This window comes from Labrus bergylta, chromosome 22 (assembly GCF_963930695.1).
Source record: "Labrus bergylta chromosome 22, fLabBer1.1, whole genome shotgun sequence".
NCBI classification, from domain to species: Eukaryota; Metazoa; Chordata; class Actinopteri; order Labriformes; family Labridae; genus Labrus; species Labrus bergylta.
The window spans coordinates 18,632,839-18,655,540 of record NC_089216.1 but is presented as its reverse complement, the minus strand read 5'-3'; the positions used below and the strand labels follow the sequence as shown (position 1 = coordinate 18,655,540).

The following is a 22,702-nucleotide window of genomic DNA, read 5'->3' as shown; positions in this document are numbered from 1 at the left end:
ATCATCCTTTCAGCCAGACACACTGAGTTTCATGTCATTTTTACCATGCTGACGGAATAATCTGACCGTTAAGTTTAATGGGATCTCTGACTTCTACTTTTCACCAAATCTTTGCAGAGAAAAAAAACAGAAACACATGATTGTGTTTGATGAATTTGGGACTTGGTTGCCTGGTGACATGAGAGACCCCTTCAGTCTTTCAATCTGTTGGAAAAAGAACTGAAATTAGCCCCCCATAAAATGAGCCGTGACTCTGGCTGGTATTCACATTCAGTCATCATTACCCGACTACAGATTCTTTACTGGTGTTAAAGTCGTCAAAGTTATCGTCAAAGTTATCGTCTACAGCGTGTTTCCTGCCTCAAGGGATAACACCTACATAGATACACAAAAATAAATACCTGAAAACACAAAATAAAACAGATCTCCTCCCTCTCTCCTACTGCCTTTACCTCCCCCTCTCTGTTTCTTACACCTTAAGCCAGACGAGCTCATGCCTTATTAACTGCCAGTTTAGCCTTATCATGGATAATTACCAGGACTAATCTCTGCTAATGACTACATTATAAGGTGTACAGTACATGCAAGCAGGGCACTGTGAATATGGAAGATAACCAAAGGAGGCTTAAGTTCAAGAATAACCCGGGAGATGTGGTTCAGTCTGAGCGTAGGTGTGCTGTTTAACTACGACAGAGAGGGACAGGCAGAGGGAGAGAGAGAGAGAGAGGGGTGCATACATGAGAGAAGATTGGAAGAGAAACAGGGAAAGACAATCAGGAGTGACAGTAGCAGGCGGAGTTCAGTAGTCAAAGACCGATACAGGCTGAAATCTGAAAACAAGCCGGCACAACAAATAAGGAACCATACTCAAATAACTCAGCATTCCATTGTATTTACTTGATTTATGCATGACTTTATGTGTACATCCAAACTTAATGGCAACCTACAGCGCTGAAAAATTAAGCTAATGCGAAAGTGCAAAAAAAGAAAAATAAACTGCAGTTCCTCGAGTGTCCTCCTGTGGCAGGCTGCAAAAGACCCAGAAGTCACCCCTAATAAATGTCCATTCGACAGCAGAGATGAAAAAATGCTATTAAATGTCTTTATCGGCACACGCTGTAGGTATTTAATGTTTTCATTACTCATCAGTTTTTAGTTTACAAAGGATAGGGTTGATGCATAACTGGGTGTGGTATTTATCTGACTGCTTATCTGATGCTGAAGGCTCGCCTCAGCTCCACCTCTTTGCCTGTTACTGAGATGACCAATAGTTAGGTTTAAGCAGCATTTCCAATATGGTGATTGTCATCGTTTGGCTTCAAAAATATGCTTCAGAAACTAACTAGTGACATGACTACATCCATGTATATACAGTCTATGATTCAAACCAGCTTGGATTATTTAAGAAATATATATTTTTTATTTTAACACCTCAGAGTTGTAATTTAGAACAGATTTGTTTTCTCGTTATCTTTCAAAAAGTGTGAAATCTTTCCAAAAAAACAGGAATCAATGGTTATGTGGAAGGCAGGAAATACATTATAACGGTGGTAATAATATCATTCTACAGTTTTTCACAACACAATGAAGCATGCAAAACACAAACAGAGTTCAGCCTGGACTATGAAGAGAGTGTGTCTCTGTGGTGTGTCTGAACTCGATCACTATTTAACAGATCAGGGCGTCCGTCGGGATCGAACCCGTGGCTTATCCATATCAAGACATCCTTATAGCAGCTGAGACTACAGCAGAAAACAAAGATAGAAATGTAGAGACATCCTTTTTTTTCTCTCTCAGTTACCTGTCAGAGTATGTGTGGGGGAGTGTGAGAGAGCGTGAAGAGGGCTATAATCAGGAGAGAACACACACACACACACACACACACACGCAGAAACCTCGGCTGCTGCATACTGTTACCTTGAGGACGGCCTCTCAAAACGATGTCTGCAGTGTTCAACAAATAAAAGGAAAGCTTAAAACTATGAAAGACAAGCATAATTTACGATGCCTTTAGCACTTAATCCATTATGAATGCACACAGTGAGGCAGAGGCACACACTTTGAGCTGAGACAATACAGCTGTGTTTCATCAAAGGCTGCTCCAGACATTTGCATTAAAAGCTGCAGGCAACGTTCACTTCTCTGCGTCTCAACGTTCCCCCGGAGCCTTTTCATCTTTTTTTTTCCTCATCCCTGTGCACATGTAGAGACATTTTAAAGGCGCAGTTTTTTGTACACAAAAAAACCCCCAAATAATTTGTTCTCTTTATTGATTTGTCCAAGAGTTAGAAGTTTCACATGGTGCAAATCAAGAGTTTGCTCCTCTGATGCACCCACACAACATCAACGCTCACAGACATCAGTAGAGCCAATAGAAGCGTGCCCTCGGCAACTCTGCGGCCCCCAAGTGGCTGCTCGGCGTTTGAGTCTTCAAAGTGTTGAAGGATTTCCGTACAAAATCCTGGAACTCGAGTTAACCGAGCACTCATCTGACCTAAATTTCTGGTTGAAGGATCGTGGGTTGCAGATGGAAAAAAAACAGATTCTGAGGCAGGTTGTATCAGCTGCTTTTAGACAAATTCAAATGATTGACTTTGGAGAAAAGTCATGCATTTTATTCATCTTCTGATTCATCACTTGCTGACAGGATTTCCCAGCAGCCTCTATAACTGACACTTGAAATTAATTTGTGTAATTAGGATGCATCTGCAGGCTCTCATGATTATGGACAGAATGTTCTCCTCTGATGCAGCTCATTTTTTGTATTTTGGCCTTGGCGAGGTCCAATTTCATACAATATTTAAATTCAAGATGTCCTAATTAAATCCTCCATCAAAAGTCCCCACAACTCAGGGCGCTGGTGGCGCAGTGGGTAGTGCACACGTCCCATGTATGGAGGCTGTAGTCCTCCAAGAGGGCGGTTCAAATCCAACCTGTGGCTCCTTTCCCGCATGGCGATCCCCACTCTCTCTCTCCCTGATTTCCACATCTGTCCACTGTCCTGTCTCATTCTAAAAAACCACACAACTATAGCGTGGTAACCGTTGTTTCTCCTCTCTGCTCTCCAGGTGGTGTACAAGAACAACGACTTCAAGCTTGAGCTGTCCCGTCTGGCCATTGAGCGCGACCCAAAGATAACCCTCAACGGCGACTTGGTGTTCCGCTGCGAGGACGTCGCAGCCCTGGACCCGGTCACCTTCGAGACCCCCGAGTCCTTCATCTCCCTGCCCAAGTGGAACACCAAGAAGACGGGATCCATCTCGTTCGACTTCCGCACCACAGAGCCCAGCGGCCTCCTGCTGTTCAGCCACGGGCGCCCTCAGGGACCCAAGGAGCAGAAGCCCGGCAGGGAGCTGAAGACTGATTACTTTGCCATGGAGCTGCTGGACGGGTATTTGTACCTGCTGATTGATATGGGCTCTGGGAAAACAAAGCTGAAGGCCAGCAACAAGAAGGTCAATGATGGGGAATGGTGCCATGTGGATTTCCAGAGAGAGGGGAGGAAAGGTGAGTGCAGCTTAAACTGTTAAGACAAACAGCTGATCCTAAATGACACTGTTTATGTGCTAACTTTTTATTGCTTTGTTTTTGGATGTAATTCAAACTCACCATCAAAATAGTTATATAAAAAAAAGATCCAGATTGTTGTCATTCACAATTATGTCACACTACTTTACTTTACTTTTCCACCCAGAAACATTTAGAAGGTGTGAAAATCAGTATTTGTGGGCCGCTGGTAACATTGTGGTTAGTGCGTGTGCCCCATGTGCAGAGTAGATTGTAAGGCTGCAGCCTGGCTGCTCTCGTCTGTGTGCTCTCCTCTGTGTGCATGAAGCCGAGCCCCCTGACCTTCTAATTTTCAACATAAAGCTCCGGAAATAAAAATATATGTAGTGTACATGTGATATATTACAAACATACTAGGTGCTTATATATGATGGAGGATTAGAGTCATGTTAAAATTATTATTATTTTTTTTTAATTTCGAGATTAAACTCATACATTTGCAAGAATAAAGTCGTAAATTTACGACTTTATTCTGGAAAAACAAAAATGTACTGTGGCAAAAATAGGAAAAAATAAGCAATTTCGCCATTCTATATGTATATGTGCTTTTTGAGTTATGTATAAACACACAGCTCAATCAGCAGCGTTGGTTCAGCTGTTGAAACAAACGTCGCTCTAACTCTCCTCTCTGCGTGACTCATTTCAACGTCTTTTCATTCATTCATTCATTCATTTGGGCTTCTTGTAAACCTTGGGCGCATGACTCCATTTTACACTCTTATCTTCTTTTGGCGTGGTGGTAATGTTTGAATTAATCATAGACTGTAAATATTAATTAATGCGCGAGTTTGTAAACTGCTTCTTGACCCAGCGCACTTGCCGTTGTTAATTTCTGGAGGAGCGGGGCACCAGAGCACATGAGACGAGAGCACACAGACGAGCGCACATTGACGAGAGAGCTCCAGGATGCAGCCATACCCGACTCTGTGCAGAGGCTGTGGTCCTCAAAACGGGCGGTCCGAGTTAGAGTTCAACCTGCATGTCATTCTCTATCTCTCCCCCATGTCTGACTCTATCCACTGTCCTATCTCTAATTAAAGGCATAAAAAAAGTCCTCAAATAAAAACACATTACACATTATATTGAAAAACCTTAACCGTGCACTTAGGGGAAGAATGTGCAACAATTTACATGTACATTTAAATGTAGCAGAAATCCAGTATATCCTGTGTAAATGTGAGAAGCTCGAGTCCCGCTGGCTGTGTTGTTGTCAGAGCCGTGTTTACATGGACGGGACGGCCGGCTCCTCCCCTTGTGTATGAAAGCTGTTTTAGTCAAGAACTAGATAAAAGAAGAAGGTCATTCTGTGTCAATTTACATGCAATGTGAAGCTACACGCTAACTGAAGTGTGCTAACATTAGCCTGCTAACACAACAATAGACAAAATTGCTTGCAGTGTAATGCTGCTAACTTATGTTGCGTTCCATTTGATAACTCCTTCGAGCAGATATGAGTGGAGAGTTGTCGGAGGTGTGTGGCTGCAGGAGAGTGGAGGCTTCAGTATTTGAGTTTAGAAGTTAGTTTTGGTTTCATGCTGGTGCTCAACGGTGACATCTAGTGGATCAAAAAGTCTCACATTCTTCCTTTAATGTGTACAAGCTCTAATTAACCTTTTAAATATTTTATGAGAGCTTCTTTAGACGGCAAACTTGAAGAGGTCATTGGGTTGGAACTTCTGACATAGTGTCACAAATTATCAATCACAGAGAGGGAGCTCAGTTTGCTTTGTCTGCAACATCAAACTCTCTCTCTGCTAATCAAAACATGATGTCAGTGATACATCTAGCTGTATTTGTTAAATGTGTATATAGATCTGAAAACTAATACCATATGTCCTTATTTTGGGGGTTGAAAAGACTAATTGTAAAAACATTCAATTACATAATTTACAAGAATAAAGTACATCTCTTCATCTGGCAGCTGTGAGATTTACTGTTAATAATGCAACATAATCCTGCAGGACAAAATAAATACTTCAGTTTTGAAAATTGCTCCTGTCGATTCCTAAACTGGAAACTGTAAAACAGGCTGTTAAGGCTGCAGCACATTGATGCAGGGCAGAGGTAGCTAATCAGGGCGGCAGTAGCTCAGTCTGTAGGGACTTGGGTTGGGAACCGGAGGGTTCAAGTCCCGGTGCGGACCAAATATGGACGTTGGTCTGGTAGCTGGAGAGGTGCCAGATCACCTCCTGAGCACTGCCGAGGTGCCCTTGAGCAAGGCACCAAACCCCTCCCCACCATCAGCTCAGGAACACCCACTGTGGGCAGCTCTCCATTAGTGCATGTCCACAGGATCCTGTTTGTACATGTGTGTGTTCATGACTTACTGTAAAAACTGAAATTTCCCCTTGCAGGGATCAATAAAAGTAAATCTTCATCTTAATCAGGAATATCCAACATCAAAGAATATGCACTATGAGCTTGTTTTCTCTAATGAGAGGCTCATTTGTTTTTAGTGACTGACAACATTACCACAAGGATTACTGCAGAGACTGACCTTTTTTTTAGGAGCTTTTAATGAGCAGAAGCAGCTTTTAGTCCTCCCTTCAAAGACACCAGACTCCATTAACAATCGGTCTATTTGATAAAAACACAAGAGTTGATGGTGTGCCACCGTCATGACTGATTAGTTTCTGTTATTGTGTTGAGTTTGTCCTGAGTTAAGCCTTGTCCCATAACAATTTAACATTTTTGTATTTGATCAAGGTCCATTCTGCATCAACATCTGTGTGATCTGCTCGGGAGAAAAACAGTTTTTGATAATGGGGTCTGGTGGCCATGAAGAGGAACACAGTTCTTTCTGGTTTGAAAAAGAAATATTTCACCTTCACAAACGGGTCTATATTTGTTGTGATCTTTTCTCTTATGTTATAAAACAGTGAACATACTTACATCTGTCAGTAACATACGAGTACATAGTAGGAATACTGGTCGGAATACTTCAATAAGGCAAATTCGCCTTGAAAAAAAAAGTATGTTGCAGGTCTACCTTGCAGCTGCAGGGTGTATCAAACTAGTTGAGCAATTTCTCCGTTTTTGCAATTTAAAATCTTTCACCCTGAGAATAAAGGGCCCTGACTTTTAAATATCAGAAATCACCTTCAGTGGGTTTTGTGGATGTGTGTTTCCTGTTTGTTTTGTTTCTATGTCTCTGGACTCCATGTGGGCACAAACAGAAACATCTGCAGGCCTGAGTGTGTTGTGTCTGATGAATCATCTGTAGGTGGGCAAGCACCTTGGACATTATGTCTCCCCCTAATGACGTCTTATAATGAGGACGGGATGTGAATGAGAGACTGTGAGTTTGTGTGTCTGTGAGCGCGCACGCTTGTGATCTCATCGCCGCCGCCGTAATTGGCTTTTAATAGAAAATTAAGACAGAGTCGTTAATCACCGAAAGAGAGAGGGGGCCTTTTGTTTCACCCACTCCCTGCTGCATTCTGCTTCCCTTCTCCTCCATTTAGTCTGTTACAGACACATTACACACACACACACACACACACACACACACACACACACACACACACAGTCGTCTATTCTCTGTGTCTTTTGTATGCCCCCCCGTCTGTGTTCTCTGTCCCTAAATCATTCACTTACTGCCTCCCCACCCCTCAATTTACTCACCTTCCCACTCACTAAACCTCATGACCCCCCCACCAACCCCCTAACTCAGCTGTTCAGACCTCACACGTCTTCAATCGATGTCAACAGTCATTAAAAACACACTTCAAAATCAATCAGAACATCGAAGGTTGATGCTCTGACATGAACAGAAATACACACCAGTGTTTACATAACTGATGTGAAACCTGTGTATCTCATCACATAAATATAAAACAGGTCTTTTAAATGTTTTATCTTACACTTTATGTGCAGCCCACATGATGATTGGTTTTTAAACACGTCTTTTAAAGCCTGGGGTTCAACATTTTGACCTGCAGGATTGTTTTTTAAACCAGAAGTGTACGGACAAAAATAGTCGTGACCTGTCATTTACAGACAGAATTACTTTAAAGTAAAACCTTATTGTTTAATGTCCTGTAAATAGGACACCAGATTATCAAACAAACAATTAACTATTGAAAGGAAAGTGTTTACCGACGTTATTTTGCACACCCCATGTACAGAGGCCTTAGTCCTTGAAGCAGGCGGCCCGAGTTCAAATCCAACCTCTGGCTCCTTTCCCGAATGTCACGTTCACGGTCAATGTCAAGGTTTCTTTATTCGTCTCCCTCGAGATAAATTTGTCTCAGGAAATTGCTGCACAGATAATACATGTGTAACCCAGGGATAAATCCCAGAGTTAAAATCAAGTAAACTAAAGTTAAAATATACATCGTAGTATAAACCCCACAGTTACTACAAAAGAAGCGATGTCACTTTAAGAAAGTAATGTTGTCATAGTTTAGTAGAAACACTAATGTTACTATAATATAAACTATGTCACTTTAAGAAAGTCACGTTTGGATAGTTTGTTTGAAACGTACGTCCCTCAACACGAGGCAAGACAGACAGCCAGACAGCCAGTGTGTGTGTGTGTGTGTGTGTGTGTGTGTGTGTGTGTTCTTGTTACCTTCCTCTAATGGGTCAATTTAGAGACACCTCACATTTCTTTAATAATGATTGGTCGAGGGGCGGGACAGAAGACGAGAGCAGGAGAGAGTAGCGAGAGAAGCGGGGTGAACGTGAGCTCTCCTCACACCGCTGCGGTGTGTTTCCTATCTGAGTAGCCATGAGCTAAATAACTGATTAAGTGTTGGATAAAGTGAACGTTAGTAAGGTGCTAAACAGCTACCAGCTTTATTTAGTATATGTTTGTTTGAAAGTTAACTGTAACCTCCTCGGCTACTGCTTGTTAGCCCGAATGCTAATTCTGTGCTAGCGCATGTACGGACAGTGCGTCGCGGGAGCGGACTGATTCAGAGGGAGACCCGCTGTTTCCCTCCTGCTTTACCTTTCTGTTTTGTTCATTGCCACGGCTGAGAGTGGCTGGTGACATTGCTTTATGGCCACTGAGATGAGGTGCAGACTTTTCTTCCTCCACTGACAGAGAGTGGAGTTTTCTTCAGCACGGCTGAACCGGGTTTGGACCAGTCCGCCAACCTTCATTACATCGAACTCAATTCAGGCCTGCAACAGGGTTTTGTTTATTTTCATGCCGGCTTTTGTTATTTTTGTGTGGGCCCACATTAAAGTGTTAAGAGTGTATTAATGTGTTCTAACGGATTTAAGCACTTAAAGTGAACTAGTAATAGCTGGTTATTTCTTCTGGTCAGTTTAAATAGTCTCATGGTATTTTGATGATCCACTAGATAAGTATCATAGGAGTGTTGGTATGGTGGCTCAAGAGGGCCATTAGTCAGGTTTAAAGGGTACTTGCCTATCATTTAATTTACCTCGTGGTATTTTTACTCTAAATGAGTGCTGAGAGTGTGTTTTGTTTTCTTTCATTTACTAAAAAGTAAATACATTGATAATTGTCAATAAATACTTTAAAATGCATATTCACCTCTTGGTTGGTTTAATAAATAAGCATATTAAATTTAAACATTTGCAGTGTTTAAAGGTAAAACATGTCATCACACTAGAGTCATTTAATTCATTTCGTGTACGAGGAAGCACGGTAAGGTAGGTTTAATTACAGGACATATAAACTTAAAGGAGCAATAATAGTAATAAGATTAACAAGAGTTCTAAGAGAAGAACCCAGGGCGCTGTACCTCCGACTAGTTGATACATAGGAAGCGCTACACATGAAACAAATATAAATGGTTATTAGAAATGTGCAAAACATTAGCTTATCCTTGCTAAATAACCCATAGCATTTGCTTGAGGTTCTGTACACACACACTTCTGTCCCGCCCCTCGACCAATCATAATTAAAGACGTGAGGTGTCTCTAAATTGACCCATTAGAGGAAGGTAACAAGAACACACACACACACACACACACACACACACACACACACACACACTCGTACAATCACAAACGCATACACACTGTGCACATGTGTGCATGCATTTGTGTCATCCCCCCCCCCCCCCCCCCTCTCTCTGGCCCTGGTCTCTGACTCTGTCCACTGTCATGTCTGTCTCATAAAATAATTTAAAGGCCAAAAAAGCCAATTTTAGAAAAGCATATTTTTTCAATCTGATCCCATAGATTAGATTTTTTACCTTGTTCATCCAGTAGCACTGCCCCCTGCTGGCCAGATTAGATGCTGGTTGAAAGCACTTCCACATTGTCCACATGATGCATCAAACGACTCTATTACAGTCTGTGATGTTATTCTTTAATAGTGAAAAATGTTTGTTTGTTTATTGTCTGCAGAAGAATACCATTCCTTGTTTTCTTGTGCTTTAGGCTCCATCTCTGTGAACAGTCGCAGCATGCCCTTCAGCTCCCCAGAGGGCAGTGAAATCCTGGATCTGGACAGCGTCATGTACCTGGGCGGGCTGCCCGAGTCCAAGTCTGACCTCATCCTGCCGCCTGAAGTGTGGACAGCGCTGCTGAACTACGGCTACGTGGGCTGCGTACGAGACCTCTTCATCGATGGCAAGAGCCGCGACGTCCGCCGCCTGGCTGAAATCCAGAGCGCTTTCGGCGTCAGCAGTTTCTGCACACGCGAACTACAAAAGCGGTGCAGCAGCGCCCCCTGTGGCAACGCAGGTCTGTGCAAAGAGGGCTGGAACCGCTACATATGTGACTGCACCGGCACTGGATTCCTGGGTACCAACTGTGAGATAGGTAAGTAGGGAGGTGTTGGAGAAGAGAATGTTTGTAATGATCGATTGTCAAAGGGATGAAGTCGTTTAAATCAAGACCTGAAGGTGTTTTTTTTCTACATTAAAATATGTTAGAGGCTCTGATCTGCTTTCTGTGGATACAGTTTGCACTAGGTCTAAACTGTTTCTCTCACAATTCACAAAATGAATTACACTCATCCTTAACAAACCAAACTTTTTAAAAAGTTTTTTTGTGTTACTGTAACACGTAAATGGAAACGATTGGGTTTTTATGTAGGGGACCAACACCAACAAATCCATCATTTTGAGGAGGAGAACATGGTTTTCACAGTGATTTACTACATGAAATAAAAGGTTTTTGGGTGGTTAGTGCCCACGCCCCGTGTGTGGAGGCTGCAGTCCTCTGGGCGGGCGGCTCCGGGTTCGAATCCGACCTGTGGCTCCATTCCCATACGTCATTTTCTGGCTCTGTACACTGTCCTATCTCTACTATAAAGGGACATCAAGCTCAAAAATATATGTTAAAAAGAAAAGTTTTTTAATTGAAACCCCTTACTAACATCAGGTGATTGTCGTTAGCGCAGTATTTGAGGCCACTGGCTGTCATCACTAGGATCAATCTTTATTAGCGCTGCATCTAGAGGTGATTCTGGGAAGCGTCCTTTCTTCTTTGTTTTTCATTGTTTACAGTCATCTACTGTACCAACTTGTGAAATAAGAGTTGGAGTTGGGAGTGGTCATCTGTCAGCTGCACTTAACTCCAGTTATCTGTTCATTGTTATTAAATGCTAACTATTGTAAAATGATAGTGACAGGTTTGTGATGCGATCATGGCCCATGCCTTCTGCTTCCTTTTTCTTTTTCCACACTGACTTTTTTTTTCCAGCATTTAATCAATAACTGCTAGAAGCCAATACTACACCGTACTAATACTCCGTCTATAAATGGAAAATAGAACGCGCCCTGCAGGAAAATATGTGTTTCTACATCTCTGTGCACAATATGTTCAAAGCAGTGCATCCAACAGATGTCTTCATCAAACTGTACCACCCCCTAAAAAGTCTGTTTGAACTCCAGGTTATCACCCTTTGAAATGTTAAATGTGGATACCAATGCAAAGCAGTGTGTTCTAATTTAAAGTAGAAGTAGAGATATATATAACTTTTTGTACACTCCAGTCAACAAGGCAGAGAGTTAAAACAAGTACACATACATTCAAACAAAATGAGCATTTCTACACATTTGACAGCGCGCTGCCTCGTGTCTGACACAACCAAACAGCTGCTGTATAGTAGGGGAAGTGCTCCTCAGGGAGGCTGCTGTGTGTGAACCAAATGCCACCCAAGGCAGGGTGACATTAGGGTCTGCTGGTTGGGATGCTGTGGGGGGGGGATGCATGCAAGCATACGCAGTGTGGCAGAGCAGCCAGGCCTACCACTGCCATCTGTGCCAGTCACGCTAAAACCCAGGTGGCTCGTATGCAACAGTGATGGGAGGCGAGCCAGTCAAATGGCTCCACGTACGTCTGATTCATCCCAATTAGTTGCAGACGCCTCGCTTCACGGTGTGCCTTTGCACGTCGGGCGGAGGGCTGAGTGAGCCATGACAGTATGCGATTTTTGAGGGACAAGGAGGGTAATGAGGGAAGGAGAGATTGGATTCAAATCAGGACAGTGGAGGTAGAGGGACGTCTCTATTCTGGAGGCTGATATTTTGAACAGTTTCCTCTTCAGGTGCTGAGATGACAGGGCAGTTTTAATGACACTCTTCTGCCATCTTGTGGTGCTTTATGTTATCGCAGGGACTACAGATGTGTCTTTTCTAATAACCAGCCTTGTACAGTATTTCTGTGGGGCAATCTACTGAGTGAAGAGATTAACAGAGTGTAAGGACAATCAATGTTATCGACGAGGGGAAGAAAACCCCCGGGGGGTATTACATGATGCCTGTAAGCCTCAGAAGATGAAAAGCATTCATGCTGTTGGGAGCTGGTGTTAAGATGATAATTCACATTCATGCTATGGATTGTTTCCTGATCGATAGATGAACGCTGCATTGGGAATGCATCACATCTTTATGTAAGTGGAGCTTCTCTTATAGAAGACGAGCTGTGTTTTCCAGAGCAGCTAGCACCGTTAGCCTCATTTTCAGAATCAGAATAGGAATCAGAATCAGAATCAGAATCGAGGTTTATTGCCAAGTACATTTACACATACAAGGAATTTGACTTGGTGTATTGGTGCTAAACAATTAACAAGGAAATAAAACAGAACTAGCAACAACTTAAATAATACAGTATAAGAAGATATTACAATATATAAAATAGAATTAAAAATATAAAAAACAAGAAACACCAAATGTACAAAAGGTGTAATGTAGGAGCTGTGCAGTGGACTATGAGAACAAATCTTAGTGTGAAAAATCAGCATTCTCTGAAAAAAAAAAAAAAAAAAAAAAAAGCTCCCCTGTGACAGTGACTCATGTTAGCCCATGGTGACACATCTCGTCCCACGCTGCAGAATAAGCGCAGCACTCAGAGGGATCTGTCATATTTACACAGCAGTCTATTCCTGGCATGGCCGAGAGAAACCGCCGTTTCACCTGCTGTGAGTAAGACTGTCTCAGAAAGCGATTGCACTTTTTTTTTTTTTTTTTTTTTTTGACATTTTTCTTACTTGAGGAAGGTGAGATATTGGATTAGTTTTAAATATTTCTTGCGGTTACCTTTTTTTCATTTTAAGAAATGTTTTCATTTTGTGCTTTGGGAGGTCGATTCGTCATCTGATGAGAAGTTATCGGGGCTCCAAGAAGTTTCCTGACAAATAATCACTTTACTGATATGAATGCAAAATAAAATATCTGCACAGCATGACGTGGCAAAGCACATAATATTATAATGTAAAAACATTACATGAGACCATGTCTTTAGGGTGATATCTTTTCTACAATACTCATCAAACATTCAGTCTCCCTAACATGCCTGACAAGCTCAGCAGTGATTGATTTTTTTATCTTTTGATGGATGTGATAAGCTCTCGGTTTACAGTCACAGCTTTGATCATCAGTCAAAGTGAACCTTCCTCTGATCTCATGAAGTAAATATGACAGACAAACAAACACCTCTTTGACAAATGGGGAATTCTCTTCTTTTTTTTTTCTTGGTACATTTGAAATGGTTTAAAGGCTTATGTATGCTTCTTGGATTATTTGATCACAAGTAAATGTCTCTAAGTATGCTTCTCCAAATGTGGGATTGACCATGTGTTGTCGGATCATCCTACCGCTGAATGGAAATAATCAAAAACATTGATTAAAATGGTCATGCAGACCCGCAGCAGAGAGGGATGATTAACGACTCTATCCACTGTCCTTTTGCCAATAAATGCAGAAAAAGCAGCATTCCACAATAAAAGCACAGAGACGTCATTTTGGCTCACCAATCAATACGCTTGATAAGCGCACCAAACGCCACATAAGACACCAATGTGGCATTCAGATCTCATTGCATCCTCAATGTGTACTAAGTGTATTCATAACTGACTCAGCAGTGACACATGAGACATTAAAGCCCGGTTTACACTTAATCTAAAAGAGAAACATGTAAACACTTTTTACACTTTCATACAGACAGACTTTGTTCTCTGGTAAGAGAAGGTCAGTTATAATCTGTCAGGTTTTAAACTGAAGAGGTGTAAAGATATGAGATGAGAATATTTCCCAGAGGTCATCCAGACACAACATTGACAGTTTGACTGATGTCGATACTGTGCTGTCATATCCAGTAAACCTCTATGTTCTGTGTTCATCTTTACACTCTGTGATGTCTCACACTCTTCTGCCCTCTTCCCTCCGTCCCATCCAGAGGCGACGGTGCTGAGTTACGACGGCAGCATGTACCTCAAGATCATCATGCCGGTCACCATGCACACTGAGGCGGAGGACGTGGCGCTGCGCTTCATGTCTCAGCGGGCGTACGGCCTGCTTATGGCCACCACCTCCAAGGAGTCAGCGGACACCCTGCGGCTGGAGCTGGACGGAGGCCGCATCAAGCTCACTGTGAACCTGGGTAGGCCCGTACAGTCCATAGTGAATGTCCCCCCCGCTAACCTCCCCCCTCCCATCCCTCGTCTGCTCATCTCCACTCAAAGGACACAGAAGGGTGGTTTGACATTTTGATTTCCACTCCATTGTTATTTGCTCATTGTCAGAGAGTTAGGTGGGGGAAAAGCTTCTGAATGTGTCCCTCAGAGATGTTTGATTTGTTCTTTACAGTCAAACTTATCGCTAAAAGGCTAAATGCAGAACTGACCATTTGTTTAATTATGTTATTTAAAAAGTGCTCAAAGTCACTTTGTTTAAAAGTAATGAGGTACTAAAACAGAAACTTTTCTGCCACAAACTTTAAAAGTGATATCTGCAGGAAGACTAGAAGTTAAATATTAGTCATCCCCCCGACCTGTTGGAAGCCACCCTGCAGTCAAACCTCGCTCCATTTTATTTGACCCCTCTTCTGCCCTCATCCCCATTTCTTGGTCCCCTGTGAAGCCTCATACCACCTCCTTATGTTAAAAAAAAGTTCCATCTCAAACAGTATACCTGGCCCTGGATCCTGAGCCTCAACCCACCAGCCTGTCTCTAAATCTTTGAAAGTGGCTCTACCCCTGTTTTGCTCCTCCTCATGGTCCTGCTATCGTTCTTTTGTTCTGTAGCTATCTGAGGGGCTGTTATGCTCAGTTTTGCCAAATCAAAAGATATGAATTCTCACTGTAAGTTATCATAGATTAGTTAAAGAACAAATACTAGGAGGTCTTCAAAGAACGCTAAATGTGATGAAGGTCGGTGAAATAGTGGCAGAGGGTTTATAGAGAGGGGTGACTGCTTTCTCTGTAATATCCGGCTGCAGGATTGACAACATTTTGATTTAGTTAAATTCAATGGCAAGAGTGTTTATTGCTCCAGGAAGTTAGTAATGACCTTCTATCTCTTGAAGTTAGTGTTTGCATTGCAAATAAGAAGCTTCAGGTTTTAAATTAAAGCTAATTTTAAGTTCTTTAAACCTGCATTCTACATAACGGCCACCAGGGGGAGTCAAATTGTATTAAACCAGATGGGGAAATAATCCCATTTTGCAGGGGATATATTCCCTTAGTTATCATTTTCTAAATTAATTTGTGGCCTCAGCTGCTAGTTTGAATTAGTCATCAATACAGCATGATGTGAGCTTTGTAGATCTTGCTCCCTTATGGACGAAAGACTTGGATGTCAATGCTTTATAACATAGATACTTGGGAGTCACAGAAAGATGGTCCAAATGTTCCATTCTTGGAAAGTTTTAAATACCTCATATGTTTTTGATTTTTAAAAACGGACCCGAATCCTTCTTATAAGACGAGTGTGTAGAAGATGAATGACTCAGCATGTGTCCATGCTGGTGTCCAAATATGGTGTCTTCTGGGAATCTGGCAAGCAAGACGGTGCTGGGAACAAAGGAGGAGCATTGCAGAGGTGCACCCTGGGATATGGGAGTCGAAGCCACAGAGACAGGCAAACATTGGTGGGATAAACGAAGGTGGCAACTCTTCTCTCTCGCTCTCTTTCCTTCTGCTTCTCTCTTCTTCTGTCCCCTGATACGCACTCTCACCAGGCCAACTTTCATACGATGGAACTTTTCATCCCTTCAATGGCCTGTATGTCTGCGGCCCTCGGATCAAACAGCCAGAGAGACCGGCTCACAGCTTGTAGTTGTCTGAGGTTTGCGCGCACATTTTCTAACCCGCTCACCACATGCAGCCCACAGCTTGACCTCCTCGCAGTCCCCAAAACAACGCACCTGCAGCTAATCAGCGACGACTCTAATTTGCAATCACAATGCCATCCCAGAAAAGTCACACAGTTGACTGACACTGTTGCTCCGCTCAGGATTTTCAAAGAGCTTTTTTGCGGAGGGAAATTGATTAACCCACAATCAGCAGGGGGTGCTCAATATCTGTTAAGGCTTTAATCCTTGTTAAGATAATTACAAGCCTTGCTAATTAGTCACCACATAAAAAGCTATAATTAGACACATTTAGCCCAAATGATATTTATTACTAATAGATAATGATGATAACCTGCTAAATATGCAAATTGTCAGATGAAGCAAAGTATGTCACTCGAGCGCCATTAGCTGAAAACCTGCTTGATGCTGGTTAGGCAGCATTAGGCTTTATACACAGCCAATTAAAAAACACCTTCCACAACTCTCATGTTGGGAAAAATGTGGCTTTTCAGCCCAATGATGATTTACTAGATGAAATACAGCTGATTAAACACACTCCTTAATGGCCTCCCCTTCCTCTCTACACGGTGATGCTGGTCCCTGGCTGTTTGTGTCCACTATTCTGTAGCGGTTGACAGCTCGAGACCACAACCCAACCACTCTGCCACGTGCACACGCCTTTTACAGCCACTAGATGGAGCAAAAATGACAAATTGGGAATCAAACTTAACTGTTACTTTAACACTGCTTTAAAACAAGCATTTTCCAGCTGAAGGACAATCACGCCACCGCTCTGACAACACAACACTTTTTGCTGTGTTTTGTAGAAAGTGAAGCCTGCATTGTTGCCGTCAGTGTGCACAAGGCGTGAGGTGGCTGGGATGTGCAGATCACCCTTTCTTGTCATTTACTGTCGGGGTTTGTGTTTGCCCAAAGTGCTGCAGAAGGGAAGAGCATTTGGTTTTGAAAAAAGGCGACACTGAAAGTTAAAGTATCGCCCACTTTAGTGCTTGCGCGACACTGCAAACAAACAGTGGCGGGCATTATGGATTTAAGACGTTTATTTTCATCGAGGAAGAACGACCTCGAGTTGTTTCCACTCACTAATTCCTGCAGAACAAGTTTCTGCAGTTTAAAGACTTGATGTCACTCCTTCTGAAGTGAGTCATTTATTCATGATGTTTGCAAGTATTTCATATTTTATACAGTGTTGTTAGGATTTAAAAAGGAAACAAACACTAACTTTCAGCATAAATTATTGAGCATTATAGTTTTATCACATGGTAGGTTAAATCTTTATAAATCTGTAGTTCATAACAGCACTGCACAAAGATAGCCTAACCCTAACTTTATAATTCAGAGGACAGGATTAGCATTTTGATGCTGTTTTTTATTTTCAAATGCAAATAATGAAGGAATCCGTGTCGATTATTAGCATAGATGTATGATGGATATGTCAGCATTGCATTGAATGAAAAGAGCGCACAGTGTCAGTCTTGCCTTCTGCCGTGCTTTTTGGGTTTTCTGGGTGGAAGGAGGGATGGATGATGGGATTGAAGGAGGAAAAGGGTGATCCTGACTCAGAGTCTGTCCCCGGATGGTGGCCCCAGAGCAATGCTTGGTTGTCTGCAGAATGTACTTTGAAGGATGTAAAATGTTTTTCTCTCTCTTTTACCTCTTCTTTCTCTTTCTTTCTTTTTTCTTTCTTTCTCTCTTTTTCTTTTAATTTTAATCTCACCATTTCGCTCTCTCTCCCGCCAGATTGTATCAGGATAGACTGTAGCCTCAGTAAGTGGTTCTATGCATTTTTCTGACTTTAATGTATCTGTATTTCTCATCTTGATTCTGTGCAGTTGCCCTTTTCTGCCCTTTCCTGACCTCATCATGAGTGACACCTCCCTCATTACCCACATCTCCTTGCGTCCATATATCCTCGCCCCCTGAATAAGCATCTGTTTAAATCCTGTCTTCCATCACGTCTCTCATTTCTATCTTTCATTTGTATGCATCTTCTCACATCTTCTTCCTGAGCACAATTTAAGTTGTATTGTTCATTTTTTTCCTTAAGTTCTTTTTCTTTGATTTCCCCTCTTTTCTGTCATTATTTAAATAATTGTTCACTTCCGTAATTACCAGGATTCTTCATCCTGCACTCCTCCTCGCTCGCCTGCCACACTCCGCTCTGAAATTATTTAATTCCCTCTCCCCCTGCTTATTACCCATTCTATTCATTTTCCTGTCAACCTTCTCCAGAAGGCATTCAGAAAAGGGCAACTTGACACTCCCCTGTTGGATGTTCCTATTTTCTATTATGCAGCGCTGAGCCTCTGCTCCACTCGGCTGCACACACAGGTGTTGCTTGTTTTCAGTGTGGGACAAACTGTAGTTTTGGCCCCCAGAAAGCTAATTGCTTATCCACTGAGAGACGGCACCACCTGGTGCTTGCTTGTTTTCAGAGCAAGTAAATGTTTTCCTGCCCCATGCTGACAGAATGATAGCAAACTGTTATTTCTATCATGGCCACTGACAATTGAACAACCAGTCCACAGGTAAGTGCCGCCAGCCAGAGTGACCAAAGTGGAGAAAACCTGATGTTTGCCTCAATGTCTCGGTGTGAATGTTCCTCCATGTGTATAATGTCTGTGTGATGGTGGAAAAATCAACCAATGCTGCGCTTTGTTTAGCTCTTCATTTTTAACTCGTTTAAATAAGTCTCAGAGCTCCCCAAAATATGTCTTTGAAGTTTCAGCTGTGCAAGCGTTATCCTCATTGTCTTCACATGAACAGGACACAATAAGAAACTTTCTGCCTGATTAATTGAGCAATAAGAAACCTTGTGCACTGCAGTGACCCCCCACATAGTCCCTTTACTTTCAGAAAGCATTACCCTGCAGGAGGGAAAACTTTTTGTGGACTTGTTTAGTCCCTGGTCCCTGCAGCAGGGTCAGCGTCAGAACGCTGCAATGTGCACCTTTTAGGGTCGGATTGGTATGCTTTGCACCCCAACAGAAGGGTAGCAAAAAAGTAGGACGGAATGGATCGGTTGTTTTGGTACCTTTCCCAACTTTTGAGAGTGGGAATGCACCAAATCAAACTTAAATGCTTGATGTAAACAGGGTTAAAGATCCCCTACTCTCAAGGGAAAGTTCCTGCTCTGGAAATCCAGCTCAGTTGAACTAAAGTTGTTCATGCTCTTAGCCATTACTGTATGTGCATCACATTTCTTCATTTAAAAGTCACTTAAAGGCTGTTCCTATCAGACAAAACTTTCAAGATCATCTTCAAGGCATGGCAGTGGTCTCAGCCCAGGACAAATTACTTACCTTTTTTAAATATAAATCTGTGCAAACACTGGCATGACATGTAACCAAATAATGCTTTGAGGTTGTGCATTCCCTGGGTTGACCACTAGATGTCACCCAAGTACTGTAATTGCTGGGCCCTCTCTCTGCAGTGCAGAAGAGGCAGAAGCTGAGATTTATTTATTTCTTTTCATGCCACCACAGGGCTCTGAGTCAAATCACAGTCAGCCTGCTAGAACTGACTTCAAGTCTACTTGATTTAAAATTGATGTTGAGCCGAGGTCAGAACAGATGTGTAAGCTTTAAGGTGAGAGATTTTGCAATATTTCCCAGAATCCACGCTCTGCAAGTCTGTCTTTATTCTTCTTTTATGGAAAAAAAAACCTCTTTGGTGATTTTTATATGCGGTCGCTGTCTTTAAATATTGATGCGTTTATTCACCGTTGCTGCTGGAGCAATAATCTCTCAGTCCTGGAACAACTTGGGTTTCACTAGTTCAGTTTTGTGAGGAATATTTTATTTAACCTTTACATATTTTTTTATTTTTCTGGGTTAACTGAGCACCCTTGTACAGCTGTGGCCATCTTCACGGCCACTCAGTCACACACAGCACCTTATAAAAGACTGTGTGTGTGTGTGTGTGTGTGTGTGTGTGTGTGTGTGTGTGTGTGTGTGGGGGCGTATAGAGAAGAGGGGTTGCTTTTGTGTGGACGAGAGTAAAGAACGAGAGAGGAGGAGAGAGAGGGAGCAAACCAGGGCAGGGCTACAGACAACCATTTATTCAATGCCATGACATCTGCCGGTCGATTCCTCCTCCAGAGCCAAGGGCGTACCCATATTTTGGACCAATAGAATATTGCCCTACTACAATTTGAGAAGTCTCATTCACATTATCCTTGCTGTAAAGTTTTACTACATATTTCTAGAAAGCACTGAGTGGGTGAAGGAGAGAGAAATGTGCCTCTGCCCGCTGCTGTTTTTCACAGAGAATCTTTCCTAAATCCTGAGAAATGTTCAATTCAAGCTGTTAGTGCTTCTGTCTTATGTGATTATTCTCATTAATAAATGTATTACATCACTTTTGCTTGTACAACAAATCCTCCAAAGCTGCTGTGTCCTTGAGACCAAACCACCTTGGCAAAAGCTGTGTTCAGTCACCAAAGCCTAAAGTACTAAAAAAAAAACTTTGCTTTTAAAATCGAGGCCAATGCAGAAATTCCAGAAAAGATGCATTATTTCTAATGGCATGCATAAGGCACATTATAAGTAAGTCTATGAGACAATAACTCCACGTCTGTTGTGGATTACCCCCCCTCTTCGCCTTGCCGGATTCCAACAAGATGGACATTCTGGTGGCGGCTACGACCCTCCAAGTCCAAACCCTTTTCCTTCAAACTTAACACATCTGACTTTAGGTGTTTCATCGTATTTTCCAGGGATGACAGATGAGCGCCATTCTGTAGCAGAGCACTCCAGGTCAATACATACTTTGTAATTTGCGATTTAGCAGACTGTAGGGAGCTAACGGTAGCATTCAGCTCTTGGTGCATGGATGTTATTTCTTGACTGAGCAGCTGTTGTGGTATCCATCTTTTTGGCCAACGTTTCAATTGCTGTCATAATCTTCTCCATCTAAGTTGGGGAAATGGTATCCACTTCACCCCTTTCCCTTTGCTTGTAGCAATGTTAGCCGTTGCACTAGCTTGAGCTCTTCTTTGGCTTTTAGGCTTATCTTGATTAGCCATGGTCAAAAGATGAATTTGACAGGTTTTAAAAATTGCGAAGAAAATTTGGAGTAATTTGGGGTATTTGAGAAAAAAGGGTATAACACATGCGAGAATAGATGTACATATGAAAGTTGGACCTCACATGTCGAACGCCAGACCAGAAGACCAGAGTTTTCTAGTCACAGTTGGTAGTTTTAATTATTCTCCAATGGCTTATAATGTTTAAATAGTAGATTATGGTCATGTTTAGAGGAAGATGGACTTCAAAGGGGAGTATCCTTTAGGTTTTTACTTCCTGTTATTGACCATTGTATATGCACCATGTCTGCCCAATATGGTCACTTCTTGGTCCAAATGGGTGTGGCTAAAGTCCCAACCTTTCAGGCTTCAAACCACAAGATTATACACCAATGGGTGACTCGCAGTCTACTTCTCCTACAGTCTGCGCTGAACCTTCAGTTCCAGTATGTATAGATTTATATTCTGACTGCGCACAGACCTAAAAGCCACTGGGTGTTGGAATAAAATATTGAACACTGCCAATCCCTGTTCCTTTTAATAAAGGAGAAATCAAAGTGTAATCTCTTGAGATAGAAGCCTTTGAGCCAAATGGCTTGTATGTACACATGGCTACTGTTGATTTATCCAGGTCGATTTGTCTCCTGGAGAAAAAAGGGGCATGGGAATATACAGTACTGTGTATAGCAATAACAGAAAAGCAGGATGCATCTTGTTGGAATCCATACTCGAGATGTTAGAAGATCTTGAGAATCTCTGAAAAACCAAACCACAACCTTTAACAAATCGCAACGCTGAATAGACCTTCTGTGATTTCCAAAACATTTAAATGCATTAGAGCTTGCACTAAAAACGTTAATAATGATTAAATGAACAATTGGAACAGGAACTTCCAAAAGTCATGAATTAAAGAAACATGAGAACCCACTATCTTGGGAGTGGCTAAATAGTATGCCAATAATAGAAATGCATACTTCTTTGTAGCTACAACGGCAAAAGTACTTTTGTTGACTTCCTATTGGTTTTTGATCTTTAAATTCCTGGACATTGAATTGCTTTGTATGTGCTAAAGAAGTAAAGTATCAGCCTTGTGGTTATCTTATAGTCCATTGTGACCCTGTTTTCCTACCTTACTACAGCTGGATATGAGCTGTGAAAGCGAACCGTAGCCCTCAGCTGCAGCCGGGTCAGGGTGTCAAACTGATGATATCTGTTTGGAAGGTGGCTTTTCAGCAGCCAGCAGCACCTTCTCCTGACGTAAGACGAGACGAGATTAGGCATGACATATGGGCAGCATGTGGGGCGCGAGCACGTCGTCTGCTAATGTCGTACCCTTTGGCCTATCCACCTGTGAGCACTCAATCCGGACCACACAGAGACACAGAGACACAGTGTGTGTGTCAATGGAAAAGATAAAGTCTAACCGATATCTGGGCTAATGTTGAGTTCTGTTTTCTTTATTTAGAAGAATGGAGATGTAACCAAATATACTCATTGATTCTGTCTTGAACATGTTATTGTGCTCTTGACTAATGGGTCAAGAGCATTGTTCATTGCTGCTTGTAAACACAACATTCAAACTGG

At 42.1% G+C, this 22,702-nt stretch overlaps 1 protein-coding gene across 6 annotated transcripts in view; it reads left to right on the top strand.

Moving 5' to 3' along the window:
• nrxn2b (neurexin 2b) overlaps positions 1 to 22,702 on the top strand; it is a 784,571-nt gene that overhangs the window by 347,835 nt on the left and 414,034 nt on the right. For 5 of the 6 annotated variants that reach the window (XM_065950814.1, XM_065950813.1, XM_065950812.1 and 2 more), the window contains 4 exons: positions 3,069 to 3,507; positions 9,931 to 10,314; positions 14,176 to 14,379; positions 17,833 to 17,859. In XM_065950814.1, the coding sequence (XP_065806886.1) occupies positions 3,069 to 3,507; positions 9,931 to 10,314; positions 14,176 to 14,379; positions 17,833 to 17,859 (1,054 nt within the window). The remainder of the gene's footprint in view (positions 1 to 3,068; positions 3,508 to 9,930; positions 10,315 to 14,175; positions 14,380 to 17,832; positions 17,860 to 22,702) is intronic. The other variant, XM_065950811.1, reaches the window with a different exon arrangement.